The sequence below is a fragment of the Hemicordylus capensis genome, chromosome 5, assembly GCF_027244095.1.
Source record: "Hemicordylus capensis ecotype Gifberg chromosome 5, rHemCap1.1.pri, whole genome shotgun sequence".
Lineage (NCBI taxonomy): Eukaryota > Metazoa > Chordata > Lepidosauria > Squamata > Cordylidae > Hemicordylus > Hemicordylus capensis.
Genome location: NC_069661.1, coordinates 45,749,936 through 45,770,318, shown reverse-complemented (window position 1 = coordinate 45,770,318; position 20,383 = coordinate 45,749,936). Strand labels below are relative to the sequence as shown.

The 20,383-nt window shown below is 42.6% G+C and overlaps 1 protein-coding gene across 12 annotated transcripts in view; it reads right to left on the bottom strand.

Annotated features, from left to right (window-relative positions):
• BLTP1 (bridge-like lipid transfer protein family member 1) overlaps positions 1-20,383 on the bottom strand; it is a 201,468-nt gene that overhangs the window by 177,644 nt on the left and 3,441 nt on the right. For all 12 annotated transcript variants that reach the window (XM_053253722.1, XM_053253721.1, XM_053253726.1 and 9 more), the window contains exons 4-8: positions 17,747-17,863; positions 16,716-16,794; positions 14,903-14,967; positions 4,012-4,198; positions 2,336-2,417 (exon numbers count right to left, since the gene is read on the bottom strand). In XM_053253722.1, coding sequence (XP_053109697.1) covers positions 2,336-2,417; positions 4,012-4,198; positions 14,903-14,967; positions 16,716-16,794; positions 17,747-17,863 — 530 coding nt within the window. The remainder of the gene's footprint in view (positions 1-2,335; positions 2,418-4,011; positions 4,199-14,902; positions 14,968-16,715; positions 16,795-17,746; positions 17,864-20,383) is intronic.

The window sequence follows — 20,383 nt, the reverse complement described above, 5'->3', positions numbered from 1 at the left end:
GTGAGGCTGAAGGAGTCTTAGGCACTGCAGAAATTGAACCAGCATCATCATCATCCAAGCCCTGTGTCAAAGGGAATCCTTTAAAAGTTGAGGCAGATGGGGTGGTGTTGTTCGAACCCAACAGAGACTCCAACTGGTGTTGTGACATGAGTGAGGAAACCGGTGATGGGTCTAGTAGGGGAGCAACAGAGCTCCATGTCAGAACCTGAGTCACCACCCCAAGAGGAATGGCCAGGCATCGAGGATGGTGAGATCACTATGGGTGAAGGCGGCCTGGAAGGCAACGGAGACATATGCACCATTGATGTCATTGATATTGAACACTGGATAGGCATAGATGTTGAGGTGGTTGAAGATGGCCATATTATTGTCAACATCGGAAGGATCTTCTTCATGGGAGGTTCTTACATCAAGGTAGTTGATGACAAAGCCTTTGAAGAATCTTGAGTCGCGGAGGTAGACAACATTGAAGATTTCAAGGACGTCCGATCAGTCAGCATCGATTCCAGTGCCAACTTCAACAATGAGGCGTGAATTAGCCCAGGTGCTGGAGAGAATGTCCCAGGAGGCTGGTCAATGGATGGTGATGGGATATGCAGTGAATAGCCAGTGCTCTCAACGTCAGCTTCAATGCCAACTCAGAGGGATAGCAACGCTTGGGTTCATGCTGATCAGGAGCGTTGGAGCAATCGCATTTTCTCTTTTTCTTATGGACATGGTGATCCCCCTTGTCAATGTAAGCTGGCTTTTTGAAGTTTGGGTCATCATGGTGTCTGGAGGAAATTGACATAGAAGTGGTTGATATAGAGGATCCTGATGTCAACAACTGAAGGTTGATCAGAGTCGGTGTTGGTGACATCGACGGACAAGGTCTGGGCATCAGGGGCCAGAGTGCAGTCTCATAAAGAGTGGTTCTTAGTTCTCTGCCCTTCCTCGTCTGTTTGGAGAACAAAAGGTAGATTTTACAAGTACTCACTTTGTGATTATCCCCCAAACAGATTAGGCAAGCATTATGCCTGTAAGAGGACAGTAAAATACCTCTGCAGGTCTTACAGCCCTTGACAAGTTTTCCAAACGTCCATGAGGCAAAGAGTAGTGAGGGCAGGGCCGAGTCAAAAACCAGAAAGTCACCGAGTTACCAAATTTGAGGGGAGATCCTGGGTAGATTGAGGGGTAGTTGCGGAACAAGCCGAAGTAGAAAAAAACCAAAAAGCACAAACTGACCAGATTAGAGGGTGATCCATAGAGAATAGTTAAAGGAAGAATCCAAGGCAAGCCAAGATCAGTAAATAAACACAATTCTATCCACAGGAACAAGTGAAGGAGGAAAGGAGCAAGAACCTTTGCGTTGCAGCTAGCATGGTGGATGAGAAGGGACTGAGTGGGAGGCACTCTCCCTCTATTTTAACTGATACTGTCCGTGTGCCTCAGAATGCCAGAGAGTGCCTATCGGAGCTATGGATTCTTCCACTGAGCTACTGTGCAGGCACAGAAGACCCAGTTGTGTGGGAACATGGATCACCTCAGAGATCATGAGGTTATGGTGAGAACAGCAGTTGTGTCATTCTCCCACATAAAGTCTACAGATCCTCACATGTGACATCACCACAACATGGGTTTCTTTGCTCTTACAAGAGCAGCTAAAGAACTTGTGCAAGAGTGGAGAGACTTGCAATATGATGATGTTATACCACAGGCACCCCTATACATTGCTTGTACACAAAGGACAAAACACAGAGCTGCTATTTTCTGCATCAGCTTCATACTTGCCATAATGTCAAGTAGTTGCCTAAATGATTTAGCATCCAGATATCAAATTTTGGAACGCTTATCAAAATTTGAGGTTCTGCTCCATGACCGCAAACCAACTTAGATTTGGTGGGTGGACACAAGCAACATCGCTTTTTTTGTTGCAAAACCAATGCTCCGGGAAACTCCTCTGGGGACGCCTATATGGCCTCAGAAGAACTATTTGCCTTCTGGAATCAGGTGAAGAGCTGGCTCTTTTAAAAAGACTTTGAGGAATGATTTTATTACTGTTTTATTTTGCCTTAATATTGCTTCATGTCTATTTTCTGTTAGTTGCTTTGACTTGCCTAAAAAAAGGAGGTCGAAAATTGAAAAGGAAAAACATTTAAGTATTCTAGCATCTTAATAAGGCCAAGTATTTAGTCTAAAGACTGATAAACCTGTGTATGTGCTACCTCAATGAATTTCAGTAGATCAAAGAAAAATATTACAATATAAGATTTTTGAGGCAGTTTGGCATACAGCTGGCTTTCAAACTGCTAGAAAAAAGACAAACAAACACACAAACAGGAGTTATTTTACTTACTGTGCTAACATTGACTTTGATTACTGGAATAAGAGATCTCCACGATGACGATGGGTCGGGAGATTCACTTTTTACTTTAACACTGAGGAGGGAAATGCATTAAATTTATGTGATGACCATATCCAAGAAACACTTCACAGACCCTCTCATCCTATATGGAAATCAGACTCATTTACTAACTGGTTTCTAACCACAATTGGGACTACTACTGGGGTTTGCTCATGAAGGAGAGGAAGGAGCATGCATTCCCAAGGCTCAGAAATGGTGTGCAAAGCCCGGTCCTAATCTTGGCTCAAACCATGTTGATGTCCAAGCCTGACTAATATAATATTTATTTTTTATATTCGTACACTGCTCCAAACTTACGTCTTTGGGTGGTTCACGACAATATAAAACAAATCAGAACAAGAATTAAAACAGTTTAAACCACAATTCTAGTTAAAAACTTGGGTGAGTAAATGTATATTTAAAGACTTTTTAAAAGCTGTCAGAGATGCGGAGGCTCTTATTTCAGCAGGGAGTGCACTCCAAAGTCTCAGGGTGGCAACAGAGAAGGCTCATCCCCGAGTGGCTATTAGACAAGCTGGTTGCAACCTCAGACGGACCTCTCCAGATGATCTCAAAGGGCAATGGGGCTCATAGTGAAGGAGACGTTCTCTTAAATACCCCAGGCCTAAGCTGTTTAGTTTAATATTAAATTCATTTTGCTTTTTATTTCCCTTTCTCCATGGTGCACGGCATAGCACTTGCCTCACTTTATTAATTCTGAATCACACTTTATTAAACTGTGATTTTACAATTCAAAACACATAATGAGATCTATCATAACAAAACTCAAATAAATCAGGCTTCAGCTTTTTAAAAACTGAGAAATCACTCCAATAGCTATTCATGCCACTCTTACTTACTCAAGTTCCAATAAAGAGACATCACAGGCATATAGGAAGCTGCCATATACAGAGTCAGACCATTGGTCCATCTAGCTCAGTATTGTCTACACAGACTAGCAGCGGCTTCTCCAAGGTTGCAGGCAGGAATCTCTCTCAGCCCTATCTTGGAGATGCCAGGGAGGGAACCTGGAACCCTCTGCTCTTCCCAGAGCAGCTCCATCCCCTAAGGGGAATATCTTACAGTTCTCACATGCCGTCTCCCATCCATATAAAATAAATCAAATAAATCTGCAACCACGGCAGACCCTGCTTTGCTAAGGGGACAAGTCATGCTTGCTACCACAAGACCAGCTCTCCTCCCATCTTGCTATGCCCCACATGGTTATCATATTCCAACATCAGATACTGTCACCTGCGTGCACAAATAGCTTCTAGCTGGCCTAAAAACATTTTAGTATTCTGAAAAACAAAGAAACATCAAGTACAAGTTCCTTTGTTTTTCAGACTAGCTAAATGTATTTAGGTCAGCCAGAAACTCTCTAAGCACTCTTTAAGCAACAAGAAGGTACTATTTTAAAGTCTTCAGAGAAGAGTTTAGAAACTCAACAGAGCAAAAGCTCTGCATCCTAACCAAGGAGGGCTGCATCCTAACCAAGTTATTCATTATTAATTCGACTCATTGATTTCTATGGTGGTTAAGCATAACTAACTTTCTTAGGATACAACCTACACAGTTGATTTCATAGAAGCACTAAATTTGACATATATGCAAGTGAATAGTCATACCTTTCAAGGTTTGTATGTGTTCTCTCTCTCCCATTTTCACGTGTTTTTTCATCCTCTTTCTTTGAAGGAATTATGGTTAGATCCAAACCAAATAGTTCCTGAAGTTGCCCATAAAGGTCAGAGCGATTGTAGACATGAAATTCAAAATCATTCACCATGATATACAATCTTGTTTCTGCCTTTGGATCTATAAAGTGCAACAAAAAGTCGAATGTTCTGTTAAGTGGCTTTTTATGAGAACATTTCAGCCAAGTAGCCGAAGAAAATTCTGTAAAAATTGCTAGAAGTTGAAGCGTGCATGTTGATGTCACACAAAGACACATACAAAGCTACAACACCTACAGACCCATAAGACATACAGTGAGGGAAATAAGTATTTGATCCCCTGCTGATTTTGTCCGTTTGCCCTCTGACACAGAAATGACCAGGCTATAATTGGAATGGTAGGTTTATTGTAGCTGTGAGAGACAGAATAACAACAAACAAACCCTCAAAAGCCCAGTGCCCAAAAGTCAGCGATGGATTTGCATTGTAGTGAGGGAAATAAGTATTCGATCCCCTATCAACCAGTAAGATTTCAGGCTCCCAGGTGTCTTTTCACTATATGCAGGTAACGAGCTGAGTTGAGGAACACCCTCAGTAAGGGAGTGCTCCTAATCCCAGCTTGTTACAGTACCTGTATAAAAGACACCTGTCCATAGAAGCAAGCAATCACTCAGCTTCCAAACTCACCACCATGCCCAAGACCAAACAGCTGTCAAAGGATGTCAGGGACAAGGTTGTAGACCTGCACAAGGCTGGACTGGGCTACAAGACTATCGCCAAGCAGCTTGGTGAGAAGGTGACTACAGTTGGCATGATAACTCGCAAATGGAAGAAACAGAAAATAACTGTCAATCTCCCTCGGTCTGGGGCTCCATGCAAGATCTCACCTCGTGGAGTTGCAATGATCATGAGAACAGTGACAAAGCAGCCCAGAACTACACAGGGGGAACTTGTCAATGATCTCAGGGCAGCTGGAACCATAGTCACCAAGAAAACAATTGGTAACACACTACGCCGTGAAGGACTGAAATCTTGCAGTGCCCGCAAGGTCCCCCTGCTCAAGGCAGCACATGTACAGGCCCGTCTGCAGTTTGCCAATGCACATCTGAATGATCCAGAGGAGAACTGGGCGAAAGTGTTGTGGTCAGATGAGACCAAAATCGAGCTCTTTGGCATCAACTCAACTCGCCGTGTGTGGAGGAGGAGGAGGAATGCTGCCTATGAGCCCAAGAACACCATCCCCACCGTCAAACATGGAGGTGGACACATTATGCTTTGGGGGTGTTTTTCTGCTAAGGGGACAGGACACCTTCACCGCATCGAAGGGACGATGGACGGGACCATGTACCGTCAGATCTTGGGTGAGCACCTCCTTCCCTCAGCCAGGGCATTGAGAATGGGTCGTGGATGGTATTCCAGCATGACAATGACCCAAAACACACAGCCAAGGCAACAAAGGAGTGGCTCAAGAAGAAGCACATGAAGGTCCTGGAGTGGCCCAGCCAGTCTCCAGACCTTAATCCCATAGAAAATCTGTGGAGGGAGCTGAAGGTTCGGGTTGCCAAACATCAGCCTCGAAACCTTTCTGACTTGGAGAGGATCTGCAAAGAGGAGTGGGACAACATCCCTCCTGGGTTGTGTGCAAACCTGGTGGCCAACTACAAGAAACGTCTGACCTCTGTGACTGCCAACAAGGGTTTTGCCACCAAGTACTAAGACATCTTTTGTGAAGGGATCGAATACTTATTTCCCTCACTACAATGCAAATCCATCGCTGACTTTTGGGCACTGGGCTTTTGAGGGTTTGTTTGTTGTTATTCTGTCTCTCACAGCTACAATAAACCTACCATTCCAATTATAGCCTGGTCATTTCTGTGTCAAACGGACAAAATCAGCAGGGGATCAAATACTTATTTCCCTCACTGTAAATAGGCCTGGATTTTCAGCAACAACACTTTCCTAGGACAGGTATTAGCCAGTATGCACAAGACAGACACAGCAAGTAACAAGCCTTGATAAATACTGCATCAACTTACTTACATGTTCTATAGAACATTTCTCAAGCTTGCAAATAACCAGGTACCAGGACATCTATGGCCAGCAAATATAATTTCCTGGCATTCAAGTGGGAAAGACTTACAAAAGTAACAGGCACTCCCCAAGTTACAAACACCTAAGCATACAAACAAAGCTTCATAACATATTACATTAAGGAAGTCCCCAACTTATAAATGCCAAGCCACACATACGAAGTCGTCACTCTTGAAAATGTGTTCCGACATACAAACAAACCTTTGGAACACAACCTATGTGTAAGTTGGGGACTTCTGTATTTATTTTAGGCCACCAATGGCAACTTTAGATCTATGTGTGCAGGCAGACTATTAGAGGGGTTGGTGCTAGTACGTTTTGTTGATTCGGAAACTGGCTATATGTTACATTAAGCATGCGATAAATAGTCACTTGTTAGCCAGACTTTGTGCACAATTCTGAAGCTTCCCCAGAGAGAGAAGAAAAGCTGGAGGGGAACATAGGCAAACATAGGGCAGCAGGAGCTGCTGGCTGCTTCTCTCTAGCAAAGCTGAAACAAAACAGCAACTGACAAGTTTGTCATTACAAGAGCTGCAGCAAGCCTTTGGCTTACACACTCCATCCTCTTCCCCGGTCTGGCATGCATGAGAGGAAGACATTAAAAGCTTCTAGTTTGCATCAAACTGCAGTTTGCCATTCCACTTGAGCGTGGCAAACCAATATCCATGCAAACCATAGTTTGTTCTCAAACCCTAAGTTCAGATTCTGATTTGAGAACAAACTATGGCTTACATTCAGACACAGTGGCAAACCACCATTTGCTACCAACTTTAGAAAGGAAAGTTTCTAGTCTCCTTCTTCCACACCAAAGCGGTGTCGCTGTCTATTGGTTATCTTCACTTATCTTATTTCTACTTTAACAGCTACTTGTCTCTAGATGAGGAAGAGCAGAGACAATTTGCTCTTAACAGAAAAGTTGCCAACATCTCTCGCTTCCCGGTTTTCCATGCCTGCAATCCCCTCTGGCTTTCTGTTCAGTCTTCAGCACAGCATCCACATGACTGCTTTTCACCAGGCTTTTATTTGCAAGGTGAATCTAGTTTAACCTTCTCCTTATTCCTTCATCCACCCCATTCTTACTTTAATGCTTATTCAAGTTTAAATTTAAAGCTTATATTACAGAAGGTTTCAAGTTCCCTCCCTGGCTTCTCCAAGACAGGGCTGAGAGAGATTCCTGCCTGCAACCTTGGAGAAGCTGCTGCCAGTCTGAAGAATACTGAGCTAGATAGACCAATGGTCTGACTCAGTGTATGACAACTTCTATGTTCCTATGTACAGTCAACAGCATTAGTCTATATACAACATATTGTTTAAACCAACAAAAACTGAATTCATGTCATAAAGTTAAAAAAAACCCCACTAAAATCTGAAATTATATATGATCATATATAATAATGTAGCACATTAGTCATATGCCACTTCTTCAGTTACGAATAGTATGACCTAGTTAAAAACAAATTTGCTATAATTACCTAGGGGTTTTTTGTTCTTTAACGATAACCCTATTACTTATTTACTCAAGAGACATGAACTGTTTTGATATTCCATTTGTGAAAACTGGGTCTCTTCAAGTAGATTATTATATTTCCAACGACTTCTTGCTGTGCATTATGGCTGACAACAGCTGTATGCACACTAACTGAGATGGGCTGCCTTGTGCAGCAGAAGGCCTCTAACAATGCAGCTATGGTGTTGTGAAGTGGGGGGGTGTGTTTCATTGATCTCCCCTTCCCATGGAAGAGCCCCGAGACACTCGAAAATATGTACCCCAGGGTTGCACTGATATGATGTACATATCAGGCGGTATAAAAATATGATAAATAAATAAATAAATAAATAATGTGCAGGAAGTCTGTCTATATATTTACTTCCAAACCAAAGAAAGTGAAAAACTACTTCTGCCCACCAAACTCTGTCTCTGCCACACACAACAGAGAACACCATCTTGAATGTGATACATCTGAATACTAGACTGTGAGATTGCTGACTTACTATAAGCAATGAAGGAAACTTTTATCCTGTTAAAATGTAATGTGTTTTCAAATTAAGAGCTGTGGTAGGCAAGATCTGGGTCACCTTGAGTGGCGCAGTGGAGAAATGCTTGACTAACAAGCAGAAGGTTGCAGGTTCGAATCCCCACTGGTACTATATTGGGCAGCAGCGATATAGGAAGATGCTGAAAGGCATCATCTCACACTGCATGGGAGGAGGCAATGGTGAACCCCTCCTGTATTCTACCAAAGAAAACCACAGGGCTCTATGGGCGCCAGGAGTCAAAACCAACTTGACGGCACACTTTAGGCAAGATCTATAAGCCCAACTAGCTATTAAATCTTTGTGGATTAAATTAAGTGCAGGGGAGGCCACTGCTATTGTAGAAGCATTTATCTTCTTCAACGAAGTGATCTACAATGTCTAAATATTCAAGAAGTAAGAAAAGTTAAAGAACACTACTAGCTTCTGGCCTGATCTCCAATGGGTCAGAACACAAGGCATTCACAACTCACAAGAGTGACACAATTCTTCCCAGCTTTGGACACAGAAAGCTGCCTTATGCCAAATCAGCCCACTGGTTTATCTAGCTGAGTACTGTTACACTGATTGGCAGCAGTTGGGTCTTTCCCCATCTGAAAATGCCAAGGACTGGACATAGAACCTTCTCCATGCAGAATATGTAATTTACCACTGAGCTATGGCACTCTATGGAAGTGTGAGCTATGCAAGTTTCAGATGAGAGATAGAGGGGTAATCCTCTTTTCCTTCTATTGCTATCCAGGAGATTCTATTTGCTTAAGAAAGATTTTAATAGTCCTGATATGCAATCACACATATCATTTCAAGAACAGTTTCTATAAGCTTCTATTTCTTGACTATGGCGTAAACAATATTTCCTGATGATTGCTCAATTCTGGACTACGAAAGCAGATGCAGAACACAAAGCTGCACACCCACTTTGGCAGCCTCTCACACTAAGGCTGTGCCCAGAATGCAATGCGTAGGCCAAATCTTGGGGTTGTTTCCTTCCCCTCAGATGGCGCTGTAATTGGTGGAAATATGTCCCTGGGGATTACGCAGCCCTCAAGTACATACTTTCACATGTTGCCGAATAATTCCAGAGCAAGGAGTGATGGGTGACATTTGACACCCCCCACCACCATTGCTCCTTCCCCTGGAAGTGTTTTGTTACATACAGAGATATTCCCTGACGACTGTCTGATACTCAGGGACTTATTTCTACCAGTTATAGGGGTGAGGGGAAGGTAAGAACCAAATATTCACCTTTCCTCCTGCACACCAAGCAAAGCTCAACTAGTTCCAGTCCTCTAAAGCGGGAACATAGCTCACATTACAAACTCGCTTCAACAGTGCAAATCTGAGCCTATGACTTATCAAGCCCATGATAAGGGCACTCTCCCTCATATCAGATTAGATATCAGTAGCCTCATTGTTTAATAAACCTCACCAACAGAGTTAAATCTATATTAATCAGGTTCAAAACACATGTATTCCTCTTCAGCCCAAGCGTATAAGCCCAGTTACATTTTATCATTTTTAACATCTACATGAAACCGCTTTTTAACATCTACAGGAAACAGCTGAGAGAGATCATCAGGTGATTTGGAGCTGGGTGTTACCAGTACGGTGATGACACCCTGATCTACTTCTCCATGTCAACTTCTTCAGGCATTGGCATATCCTCCCTAAATGCCTGCCTGGAAGCAGTAATGGGCTGGAGGAGGAGGAATAAACTGAAGCTGAATCCAGATAAGATGGAGGTACTTATTGTGCAGGGTCAGAACTCTAGAGACGATTTTGATCAGCCTGTTCTAGATGGGGTCACACTTCACCAAAAGGAACAGGTTCACAGTCTGGGAGTGCTTCTGATTCACTGGTCCTCTCCCTGGTTTCTCAGGTTGAGGCAGTGGCCAGGGGTGCTTTCTATCAGCTCCGGCTGATAAGCCAGCTGCGTCCGTTTCTTGAGATCAATGATCTCAAAACAGTGGTACATCTGTTGGTAACCTCCAGACTTGACTTTTGTAATGTGCTCTACATGGAGCTGCCTTTGTATGTAGTCCGGAAACTTCCGTTGGTTCAGAACGCGGCAGCCAGGTTGGTCTCTGGGTCATCTCAGAGAGACCATGTTACTCCTTTACTGTTGGAGTTACACTGGCTGCCAATAGGTTTCCGGACAAAATAAAAAGTGCCCTAAACAGCTTAGGCCCTGGGTATTTAAGAGAGCATCTTCTTCATTACAAGCCCCACCGCCCATTGAGGTCATCTGAGGAGGTCCGTCTCCAATTACCACCAACTCGTTTGGTGGCTACACAGAGATGGGCCTTCTCGGTCGCTGCCCCAAGATTGTGGAATGCATCCCTGCTCCATCTCTGGCAATTTTCAAAAAACACCTGAAAACCCATCTTTTCGCCCAAGCTTTCTCAGCTTCCTAATATTTTGGGGTTTTAATTTCTGGTTATTTTTAAATTGTTAAATTGTTTTTAAGTTTTTGTATATTTTTTAAACTGGTTTTATGTTATTGTTAACTGCCCAGAGACGAAAGTTTGGGGCGGTATACAAATCTGATAAATAAGTAAATAAATAATAATCACAGCTATCCTGTTAAGTAGGTTAAGCTACTTAACTACTAAGTCAGGCCACCTCCAGCTTCAGAGGCAAAATGTCTCTAAATACCAGCTGCAGGGGAGCAACAGCAAGAGAGAGGGCATGCCCTCACTTCTTGCCTGTGGGTTTCTCAGAGTCATCTGGTAGGCCACTATGTGAAACAGGATGCTGGACCAGATAGGCCTTGGGTCTGGTCCAGCATGGCTGTTCTTATGTTAAGCTGGGAGGCAAGGCCACCTCATGGATTTGAATCTGGGTTTTTCATATCACTGAAGCCATTACACATGTGGACAAATGTATTGGTATCCCTCCATGAAAAAAGAAGAACCCACAACTGTCTCTGAAATAACTTGAAACTGACAAAAGTAATTGGCACCCGTCATTGATTGTTCCGCATTTAACAAAAACCAGACTTTGCTTTAGAGTTTTGATGCAACAGAATATGTCAAATAACACAAATGAAAATGGCATGGACAAAGATGATGGGACCCTTAACCTAATATTTTGGTGCACAACCTTTAGAGGCAATCACTGCAAACAAACAAGCTCTCAATGAGACCTGCCAAGTGGTAGCTTGGCCCAATCTTCCTGAGCAAACTGCTCCAGCTGTGTCAGGTTTAAAGGGTGCCTTCTCCAGACTGCATGTTTCAGTTCTTTCCAGAGATGTTCGATAGGATTCAAATCAGGGCTCATAGAAAGCCACTTCAGAATAGTCCAATGTTTTGTCCTTAGCCATTCTTGGGTGCTTTTAGTAGTGTGTTTTGGGTCATTATCCTGTTGGAGAATCCATGACCAGCGACTGAGACAGAGCTTTCTGATACTGGGCAGTATGTTTTGCTCCAGAATGTCTTGATAGTCTTGAGATTTCATTGTTCCCTGCACAGACTCAAGGCACCCCATGCCAGATGCAGCAAAGCAGCCCCAGAACATAACAGAGCCTCCTCCATGTTTCACAGTAGGTATGGTGTTCTTTTCTTTGAAAGCTTCATTTTTTCATCTGTGGACATAGAGCTGAGGTGACTTGCCAAAAAGCTCCAGTTTTGGCACATCTGTCCAAAGGACATTCTCCCAGAAGCATTGTGGCTTGTCAATATGCATTTTAGCAAATTCCAGTCTGGCAGATGTTTTGCTTTCAACAGTGGAGTCCTCCTGGGTCTTCTTCCATTGAGCCTACTGTCACTCAAAAAGCGACGGATGGTGCAATCAGACACTGATGGACCTTGACCTTGGAGTTCAGCTTGTATCTCTTTGGAAGTTGTCCTTGGCGTTTTGTCTATCATTCTCACTATCCTTCTGCCCATTCTGGGGTCGATTTTCCTCTTGTGGCCGAGTCCAGGGAGGTTGGCTACAGTCCCATGGACCGTGAACTTCTTAATAATATTTGCAACTGTTGTCACAGGAACATCAAACTGCTTGGAGATGGTCTCATAGCCTTTGCCTTTCACATGCTTGTCTATAATTTGCTTTCTGATCTCCTCAGACAACTCTCTCCTTTGCTTTCTCTGGTCCACGTTCATCGTGGGACACACAATGATCCCAAACAGCAGAATGACTACTTTTCTCCATTGAAATAGGCTGAATGACTGATTGCATGATTGGAGACATGTGTGATAGTAATTAAAGAAAACAGCTAATTTGAAAAATCATTCTAATCAAATTATTTATGATCTTTTCTAGGGGTACCAACAAATGTGTCCACGCTATATTAGAATATCTTTGTAGAATAAGCAATACTTTATCTCTTTTCACACTTGCCTTGCTTTACTCAATGACATATCAAAGGCATGCAGGTATACATGGGACAATTGCTTTTCATTTAATCACTTTTCAGGAGGCAAAAAAACACTTTTTCAATGAGCTGAAAGGGTACTAACAAATTTGTCCACGTGTGTATAACACACTGCAATAGTAAATCAACAACAGTGCAAAAGGAAATCCATGTGTTACTTTTTTGTCTGATCTGTTGCTACTTCTTCACTGGAATCTATCTGCACAGTGTGTGCAGAAGACAAAATATTGCACTAGGTGACCCTGTATTTAGCTTAACGTGGTGTCACCATAAACTTGCGACACAGAACATACATCTCCCTCTGCAATGGATGGAGTACATGAGTCCAAGATCTAATCCCATCCTCACATGCATACTGACTCAGAAAAGAGTTGCACCTGAACAGACCTTTTCCTAATGCAAAGGTTAACTGTCAAATAAAAGTGTGTGTTTTTGTAACATGTAAAGAAGTACGGTATACAAGTTGGGATGGTGAAGTTTTTTGCCTACTTTCCAGTAGGCTTATGAGATCACCCAGCATTTAGTGTGTATGTACATCCATGTGTGTGGCCCACCCCCATCAACTTTGCAATGCCTGAACTAATATGAATTAAATTGGGTACAACTGTAGGGGCACATAAACAGCATAATTTGTGATGATATCATTCACCCCAATTCAAGAAGGAAGACGCACAAGTGGACCGCCTAACCAATTTGAACCAAATTTCCTACTGTAGGAGCACACAAGGATGCCTCAATGATGCAGTTTGCGGACGTGTGAACATTTGTGGCACAGATGAGCTAACTTGTGGACTGTCTAGCCGATCTGAACCAAATTTGGTACAGCTGTAGTGAGTGACATTCAGAGACACCTCAACGGTGTAGTTTGTGATGTTGACACCCACCCCGGTTCAAGATGGCAGATGTGTGAACATTTGAGGTGCAATTGGGCTAACTTGTGGACCACCTAACTGATTTGAACCAAATTTGCCACAGGTGTAAGGACACATAAGGACGGCTCAAGGATGTAGTTTGTAATTATGTCATCCATCCTGATTCAAGATGGCAGACACATGAACGTTTTGAGGTGCAAGTGGGAACTGATTTGGACCGAATTTGGTACAGTTGTAGGGACACATAGGGACACCTCAAAGGCATAGTTTATGATTATGTCATCCACCCCAATTAAAAATAGCAGATGCATGAACATTTGAGGTGCAAGTGGGCTAACTGCCTAGCCAATTTGGACCAAGTTTAGTCCAGCTGTAGCAATAGATAAAGGAAAGTAGGCAGATTAGTACTTACTAGAACTTTTATTTGTTTTGCACTTTGGGTACACACATTAGAAAACCACTGCATGTTTCACCTTCCTAACGCATGGCTGAAGAACACAAAATATGCACACACTCCAACCTAAAACAGTAGTGGCTGCTCACTTTGGACAAGTAGGGCAGTGCCGTCTCACCCCTAAACATCCCCAAAACACACAATCCATTATTCTGTCTCTCACTTTTCATTCTCTGGCTTTCTTTGCTTTTTGTCTCATATTCCTGAGTGGACACTTCCACTACTTTCCTCTAGGGGTCCTCGCTTCCTCTGTCTCCCCAGCAAGAGTATACTTTCTCATAGTCTGAGTCAGGTTTTTTACTAGAAGTACAGCAGAGAAATGACTTGACAGAGGTTGCTGGTTCAAATCCCCACTGGTATGTTTCCCAGACCATTGGAAACACCTATATCGGGCAGCAGCGATATAGGAAGATGCTGCAAGGCATCATCTCATACTGCACAAAAGGAGGCAATGGTACACCCCTCCCGTATTCTACCAAAGACAACCACAGGGCTCTGTGGTTGCCAGAAGTCGACACCGACTCGATAGCACACGGTGGTCGCCAGAAGTCGACACCGACTCGATAGCAACTTAATTGCACTCCTGAGAGCACCGAAACCAAAGTTAGTCCAAATTAACATACAATGACTTTCATGCAATCACAGAATATAAAACAAATTGAGTTTCATTCATATCCAGATGTGTTAGCCTGTTTATTTAGGAATTACAGAAGTTACAATATAGAAATCCAGAAATGCTTGATTTCTAAATGCTAAAATGCAAAAAGAAAAACTTCTATCAGCCCTCACATGGAAACACTGCATCCAATAAGAACTGAGTTACTAAACTGGGCAGTTAAGAATATTTGACCTCTTTACAAAATTTACATCTCTGCAGCTATGTTTTCTGCTTCACTGAATAGTTATAAGGAATTGTTTGCTCACAAACATTATTCACTCCAACCATGGAAAGTTGGCCCTTCAACTGAAAATTCAGTCCTTACACATTAAAAATGTATTAAATTATGTGAAAACACTTACCATGTTGTTTCTGCTTTGGATTGTACATCTTCCACCAACGAAATATAATAAATCCATCTTGAATTCTAAAGTATATATTTACATAATTAGAAATATTTACATTATTAGAAATACACAATTACATCATGTTTTAGAATAGAAAAGTGCTCCAAACACTCAGAAAGACTAGAGAACTACTGACAAAGATCAGCTGAGGATTTACTTTTTAATTAATGTCTCTGTGATCCAGCTTTTGGGGACCTCAAAGACAACACAGACCTTCTTGTTCTATCCTATCTCCATTTGCCTAGTCCTGGGCAATTTACCTAATTACTAGTTACCTCCATTTGCCTAGTTACTAGGCAAGAGTAAATGTTAATAGCATGGGGAAACCCACATACACAAAGCAAGTCTCTTTAGAAGCCTTCATATCCCGCCCCCTTCTCACACCTTTGATCTTGAATTTACTTAATTTAGTAATTTTTTCTACTTAATGGGATATAAGTACTATTTCTTTTGCTAAAAATCAATAAATCCATTATATACATTATTTGTGGTCCTTCCCCAGAATTTCATATAAACTTTATATATGAAATGTATTAGCAGAATATGCATAAATCTATATATTTAATTCTCTAAGGCATACCCATTGCTAATCCCATGCGTGGCAGTTCCCACGGGAGCTCGGAGAGCTGCCAGATAGCCATGGGACAAGTTGGAGGAAAGAATATGGCGGCTACGGCAGCCAGCCAGCTAGCTGGGGGGGGGGGCGAGACGGAGAAGCAGGTGGGGGGAGGAGAAGTGGGCTGCCCAGCCGGCCACAAAACAGCAGGGGGGGGAGGGAAGGCAGCGGTTGAGTGGGCCAGCTGGAGGCGCAGGTACTCTGTGCACAGCCCAGCTAATACTGTATATTAGCATAAATATATGCAGATGGACAAAGACAAGGAGGTTGTGGAATAAGTGTCACAGTGGCTGACATTCTTACTAAATTAACTTGGCAAAAGAGGCATTTTTTAATGTGGTGATTCTCTTTATTTAGCAGGAGGAGAGTAACTAGCCTTATCTACCCCTAGCACAGTACCTCCAGTGACTGCTGCTGGTGTCTATCTGATGTTTCTTTTTAGATTGTGAGCCCTTTGGTGACAGGGATCCATCTTATTTATTTATTATTTTTCTGTGTAAACTGCCCTGAGCCATTTTTGGAAGGGCAGTATAGAAATTGAATAAATAATATATAATAATAATAAGTCCTTAATTTCAATAGCAGTACTCAGTAATTCATAAGTAGTACTATTGAGCCAGCGTGGTGTAGTAGCTAGAGTGCTGGACTAGGACCGGGGAGAGCTGAGTTCAAATCCCCATTCAGCCATTATACTAGCTGGGTGACTCTGGGCCAGTCACTTCTCTCTCAGCCTAACCTACTTCACAGGGTTGTTGTGAGGAGAAACCTAAGTATGTAGTACACCGCTCTGGGCTCCTTGGAGGAAGAGCAGGATATAAAATGTAAAAAATAAATAAATAATAAATAATAATTAGTCTGGATGTCAGCCAGTGTCTACATTTTTTTCATTTGTTCCCTAGAAAAACAACACTGGAACATTCAGTATATTGGAAACATCAGTTGAGGTAATGAAAAGTGAAAATGAAGCAAAAGTTGACAAGACACTGCTTTTATACCAAAACAGTCATTCTTCTTCTACACTACAGATCACCAATTCAAAGGTATCATCATAAATCATATTCAAGCTTATCAACATTGGAGGACAATCTTGTCTTGGGAATGAACATTTTAAACAGCTGCAGCTTTGCCATAACTGCTGAGCAAGTTAAGTACCTGATAGACATGTCTTCTGTAATATAAAAGATTTCACGAACCATGATTTTTCCAGACAGGACAGAAAATGAGAAAGAACCTGTTTTAAAAAAAGGTTAACTGATAAATCAACCATAGATGGAATTAATGGCATGTACAAATTTTCTGGGAAATGACTGGACTAGCAAGCCAGAGGTTGCCAGTTCGAATCCCCACTGGTATGTTTCCCAGACATGGGAAACACCTTTATTGGGCAACACCAATATAGGAAGATGCTGAAAGGCATCATCTCATACTGCGTGGGAAATGGCAATAATAAACCCCTCCGGTATTCTACCAAAGACAACCACAGGGCTCTGTGGTCATCAGCAGTTGACACCGACTCAACGGCATACTTTGCCTTTACCTTTCACATTTTCTTCACTTTGGCTTAATTAAGATAATTATAATTAATCCCATTGATATGGAGCACTGTGAGCAGTTTTCAGCACTGCACTTTGAGAATGTTGTACACAAATTTGGATGGGTTCAAAGGACCGCAGTAAAGATGGTCAGGGGCCTGGAAAGGTTGAAGGAACTGGATAGGTTCAGCCTGGAGAAGACTGAGGGGGGAACATGACAGCACTCTTCAAATGTGCTGTCACACAGGAGTCGGCAAAGACTTGTCCTCTGCCCCAGAAGGCAGGTCTAGATCTCATAGGCCTGTTACAGTGAGGCAGATTTTGGTTGAACTTTAGAAGCAAGTTCTTAACAGCAGGCTGATAACTGAACCAGTTAGCTAGTGGCTGACCAGTTCTCCCTTGCTAGAGGTTAACAAGCAGACTCTGGATAACCAATTTTGAGGTATGTTCCGATTCTAGATTTCCTGCACTAAGTAGGAGGCTGGACCTACAAAGGTCCCTCAACTGTCTGATTTTATGTCACCAGTGGGACAGCTGAACATGTACTTAGCTTTCTCTCACTGAAATCAATGAAACTTTCCTCTTTGTTATTAACACAATATTTTTACTCTATGGTATATCTTATTTCATATTAAAGCTAAGAGGACTTACCAATATGGATATAGCCATTTTTATGTAATCTGTTAAGAACCAATGTTAAAATAAGTCCAATATTGCGTGAATTGTAATAGGTTAGGTAAATAATCCAACCACAGGACAAAATTGTAGCTGCAAAAAAAAAAAAACATTTTAGAGCAGTCAGTGTTTTTCTTTTGAAAGAAAGAAGACCAATTTTATTCAGAACACAAAACTCTGGAGTGCTTAGAATTGTTCACATCATCCCAATAAGTGAGAGCCAATATGATCCAGATAGAGTGCTAGACTTGTGTGTGGAAGGCATGGATATTTCAGCTCTGAACTCATTGTCTGGGTTAAAAATGACATCAAACCATGGTTTGTACTATCCATAGTTAAGAGCCTAAATCATGGTTTGAGCTTCTAGATGTACATTTAAAGCTGCTTGTCTGCTTCTATTTCCCCATTTGCTCAGGACTCAGTTTCATAAGGTTGTAAATTCACTCCCATTATTTACTGTTTGATTTCTATACCACTTTTCATTAAAATAACCCCAAGGCAATTTAAATTAATGCACAATTAAAATACAAAAAGTAGAGATATTAAATATCAATATAAAAATAATATATCTCAAATAAAAAGTTTAAAAACCTATATAAAACAATAACACACAATACATAAAGAAGCAGCAGTAAAATCCATACTCTCATATAAAATCCTGGGTAAAAATCCAGGCTCTTTATCTGTTTTCTAAAAACTGCGATGAAGGCTGAAGAGCAGATGCCAGCTGGGAGAGCATTCCAAAGTCTGGGGGCAATGACTGAGAAGGCCCTGTCCCATGTACTCGACAGCTGAGCCTCTCTCACTGTCAGCATTCAGAGCAGAACCCACTCCAATGATCTTGTCAAGCAGGCAGAAACCACTGGGAGCAGGAGATCCTTCAGATATCCATGGCCCAAACCCTTAAGGGCTTTACAGGTCAAAACCAGCACCTTTAATTGGACCTGGAAACAAACTGGCAGCCAGTGCAGCTCTTTCAGAATGGGTGTAATATTATTCAAACAAGCAGCTCCGGATAAAATCCTAGCTGCCACATTTTGCACTAGCTGCAGTTTCCAAATATTCTTCAAGGGCAGCCCCATTTAGAGTGTGTTACAGTAATCCAGCAGCGACATGACTAAGGCGTAGGGAACTGTGGCCAGACAAGTCTTATCCTGCAGTATCGGGATGCTCAGCCTTTTAAGACGGAACAATGGCTCTAAGTGTGGTTTATCAACGGCTTGGGGTTTCAAACAAAACACAAAGTCAGAGTTAGCACTAACTGTGATTTGCAAATTAACTTCAAAGCTAGTTTCAGATTCTGGTTTGTTGGCTCAAAACAAACAATAGCTTATGAGCAGGGCTGGGTTCAATCATAACGTGAAACCTTGAAACAGCTAAACAAACTATAGTTTCCAGTTATGTTTGAACCCAGACACTGAGTGGCCTTGGAGAGATCCCTGTTGATCAGGCTCTGTTCCCCATTTATAAAATAGAAACAACACTTTTCTACCTCACAAGTTTAATGTGAGGGCGAATGCAATAAAACAAACACGCTGCAAATTAGAAGTGCTGCATGATAATAGTAGTTGTAGCAATACAATCAAATTTGTCTGAGATGTTAACAGTACTATAACAAATATCATGAAATTGCCACCTGCTGTTGCCACCAAGCCATATTTCGGGGTAGCCCAGAAAGCACTCCTCTACTCAAATGTCTCAATTGCACTGGATCATAGACTCATGATCTTTGCACCCACTTTACTCTGCCTAGTCAAAACAACTTGGCTCAAAGCAGGTTGATAGCACAGGTTATGCTGGCAACACGCCTTCAAGTATAAACTATCAAGATAGACTAAAACCAGGACACGCCCATGCCTCGCTGACGAGGGATGGCAGGTAGGGATGTGCACGGACCGTGGAGGCGTGGTCCGAAGCCGGGGGTGGGGGGATAGCAGCTTTTTAAGGGCAGGGGGGTTGTACTTACCCCTCCCACCACTTTTCCCCCTCCAGCGCTCCATTTCTTAGTGCAAATTTCGGGGCGGCAGCGTTCCTCCCTGCCACCCCTGCCCCCTTGTTGACTGGTTAAAGCTGAAGTAACTTCCGCGCATGCACCCATCGCTGACGTGCGCGCGCCGCACAGCATGCGCACACAACGTATGAGGTGCATGCGCGCATGAGTCTGCAGCGGGCGCATGCACAGAAGTTACTTCCACTTTTACCAGTCAACAAGGGGGCAGGGGCGGCAGGGAGTAACGCTGCCGCCCCGAAATTTGCACTAAGAAATTGAGTGCCAGAGGGGAAAAAGCCGCGGGAGGGGTAAGTACAACCCCCCTGCCCTTAAAAAGCCATCCCACCTGGCGTCAAACCGCCAGACCGGGCCACTTGCGAACCAGTTCGCAGGCCTCTAACATGGCCTGCGGACCGGTTCATGCACATCCCTAATGCCAGGCTATTCAGACCCTACTCACTGATGAGAAGGATCTCCTCGTCTAAAAGAAATAACAGTGAAGCAACAAAGATAAAGCGGCACATTTCCCGACTCGTCATGAATTAACAAATTGGCAGGCAAGGACTCAATGGAGAGGCTCATAAAAACTATAGATGTGTAATCTTTCACCTAGTATTAAGCGA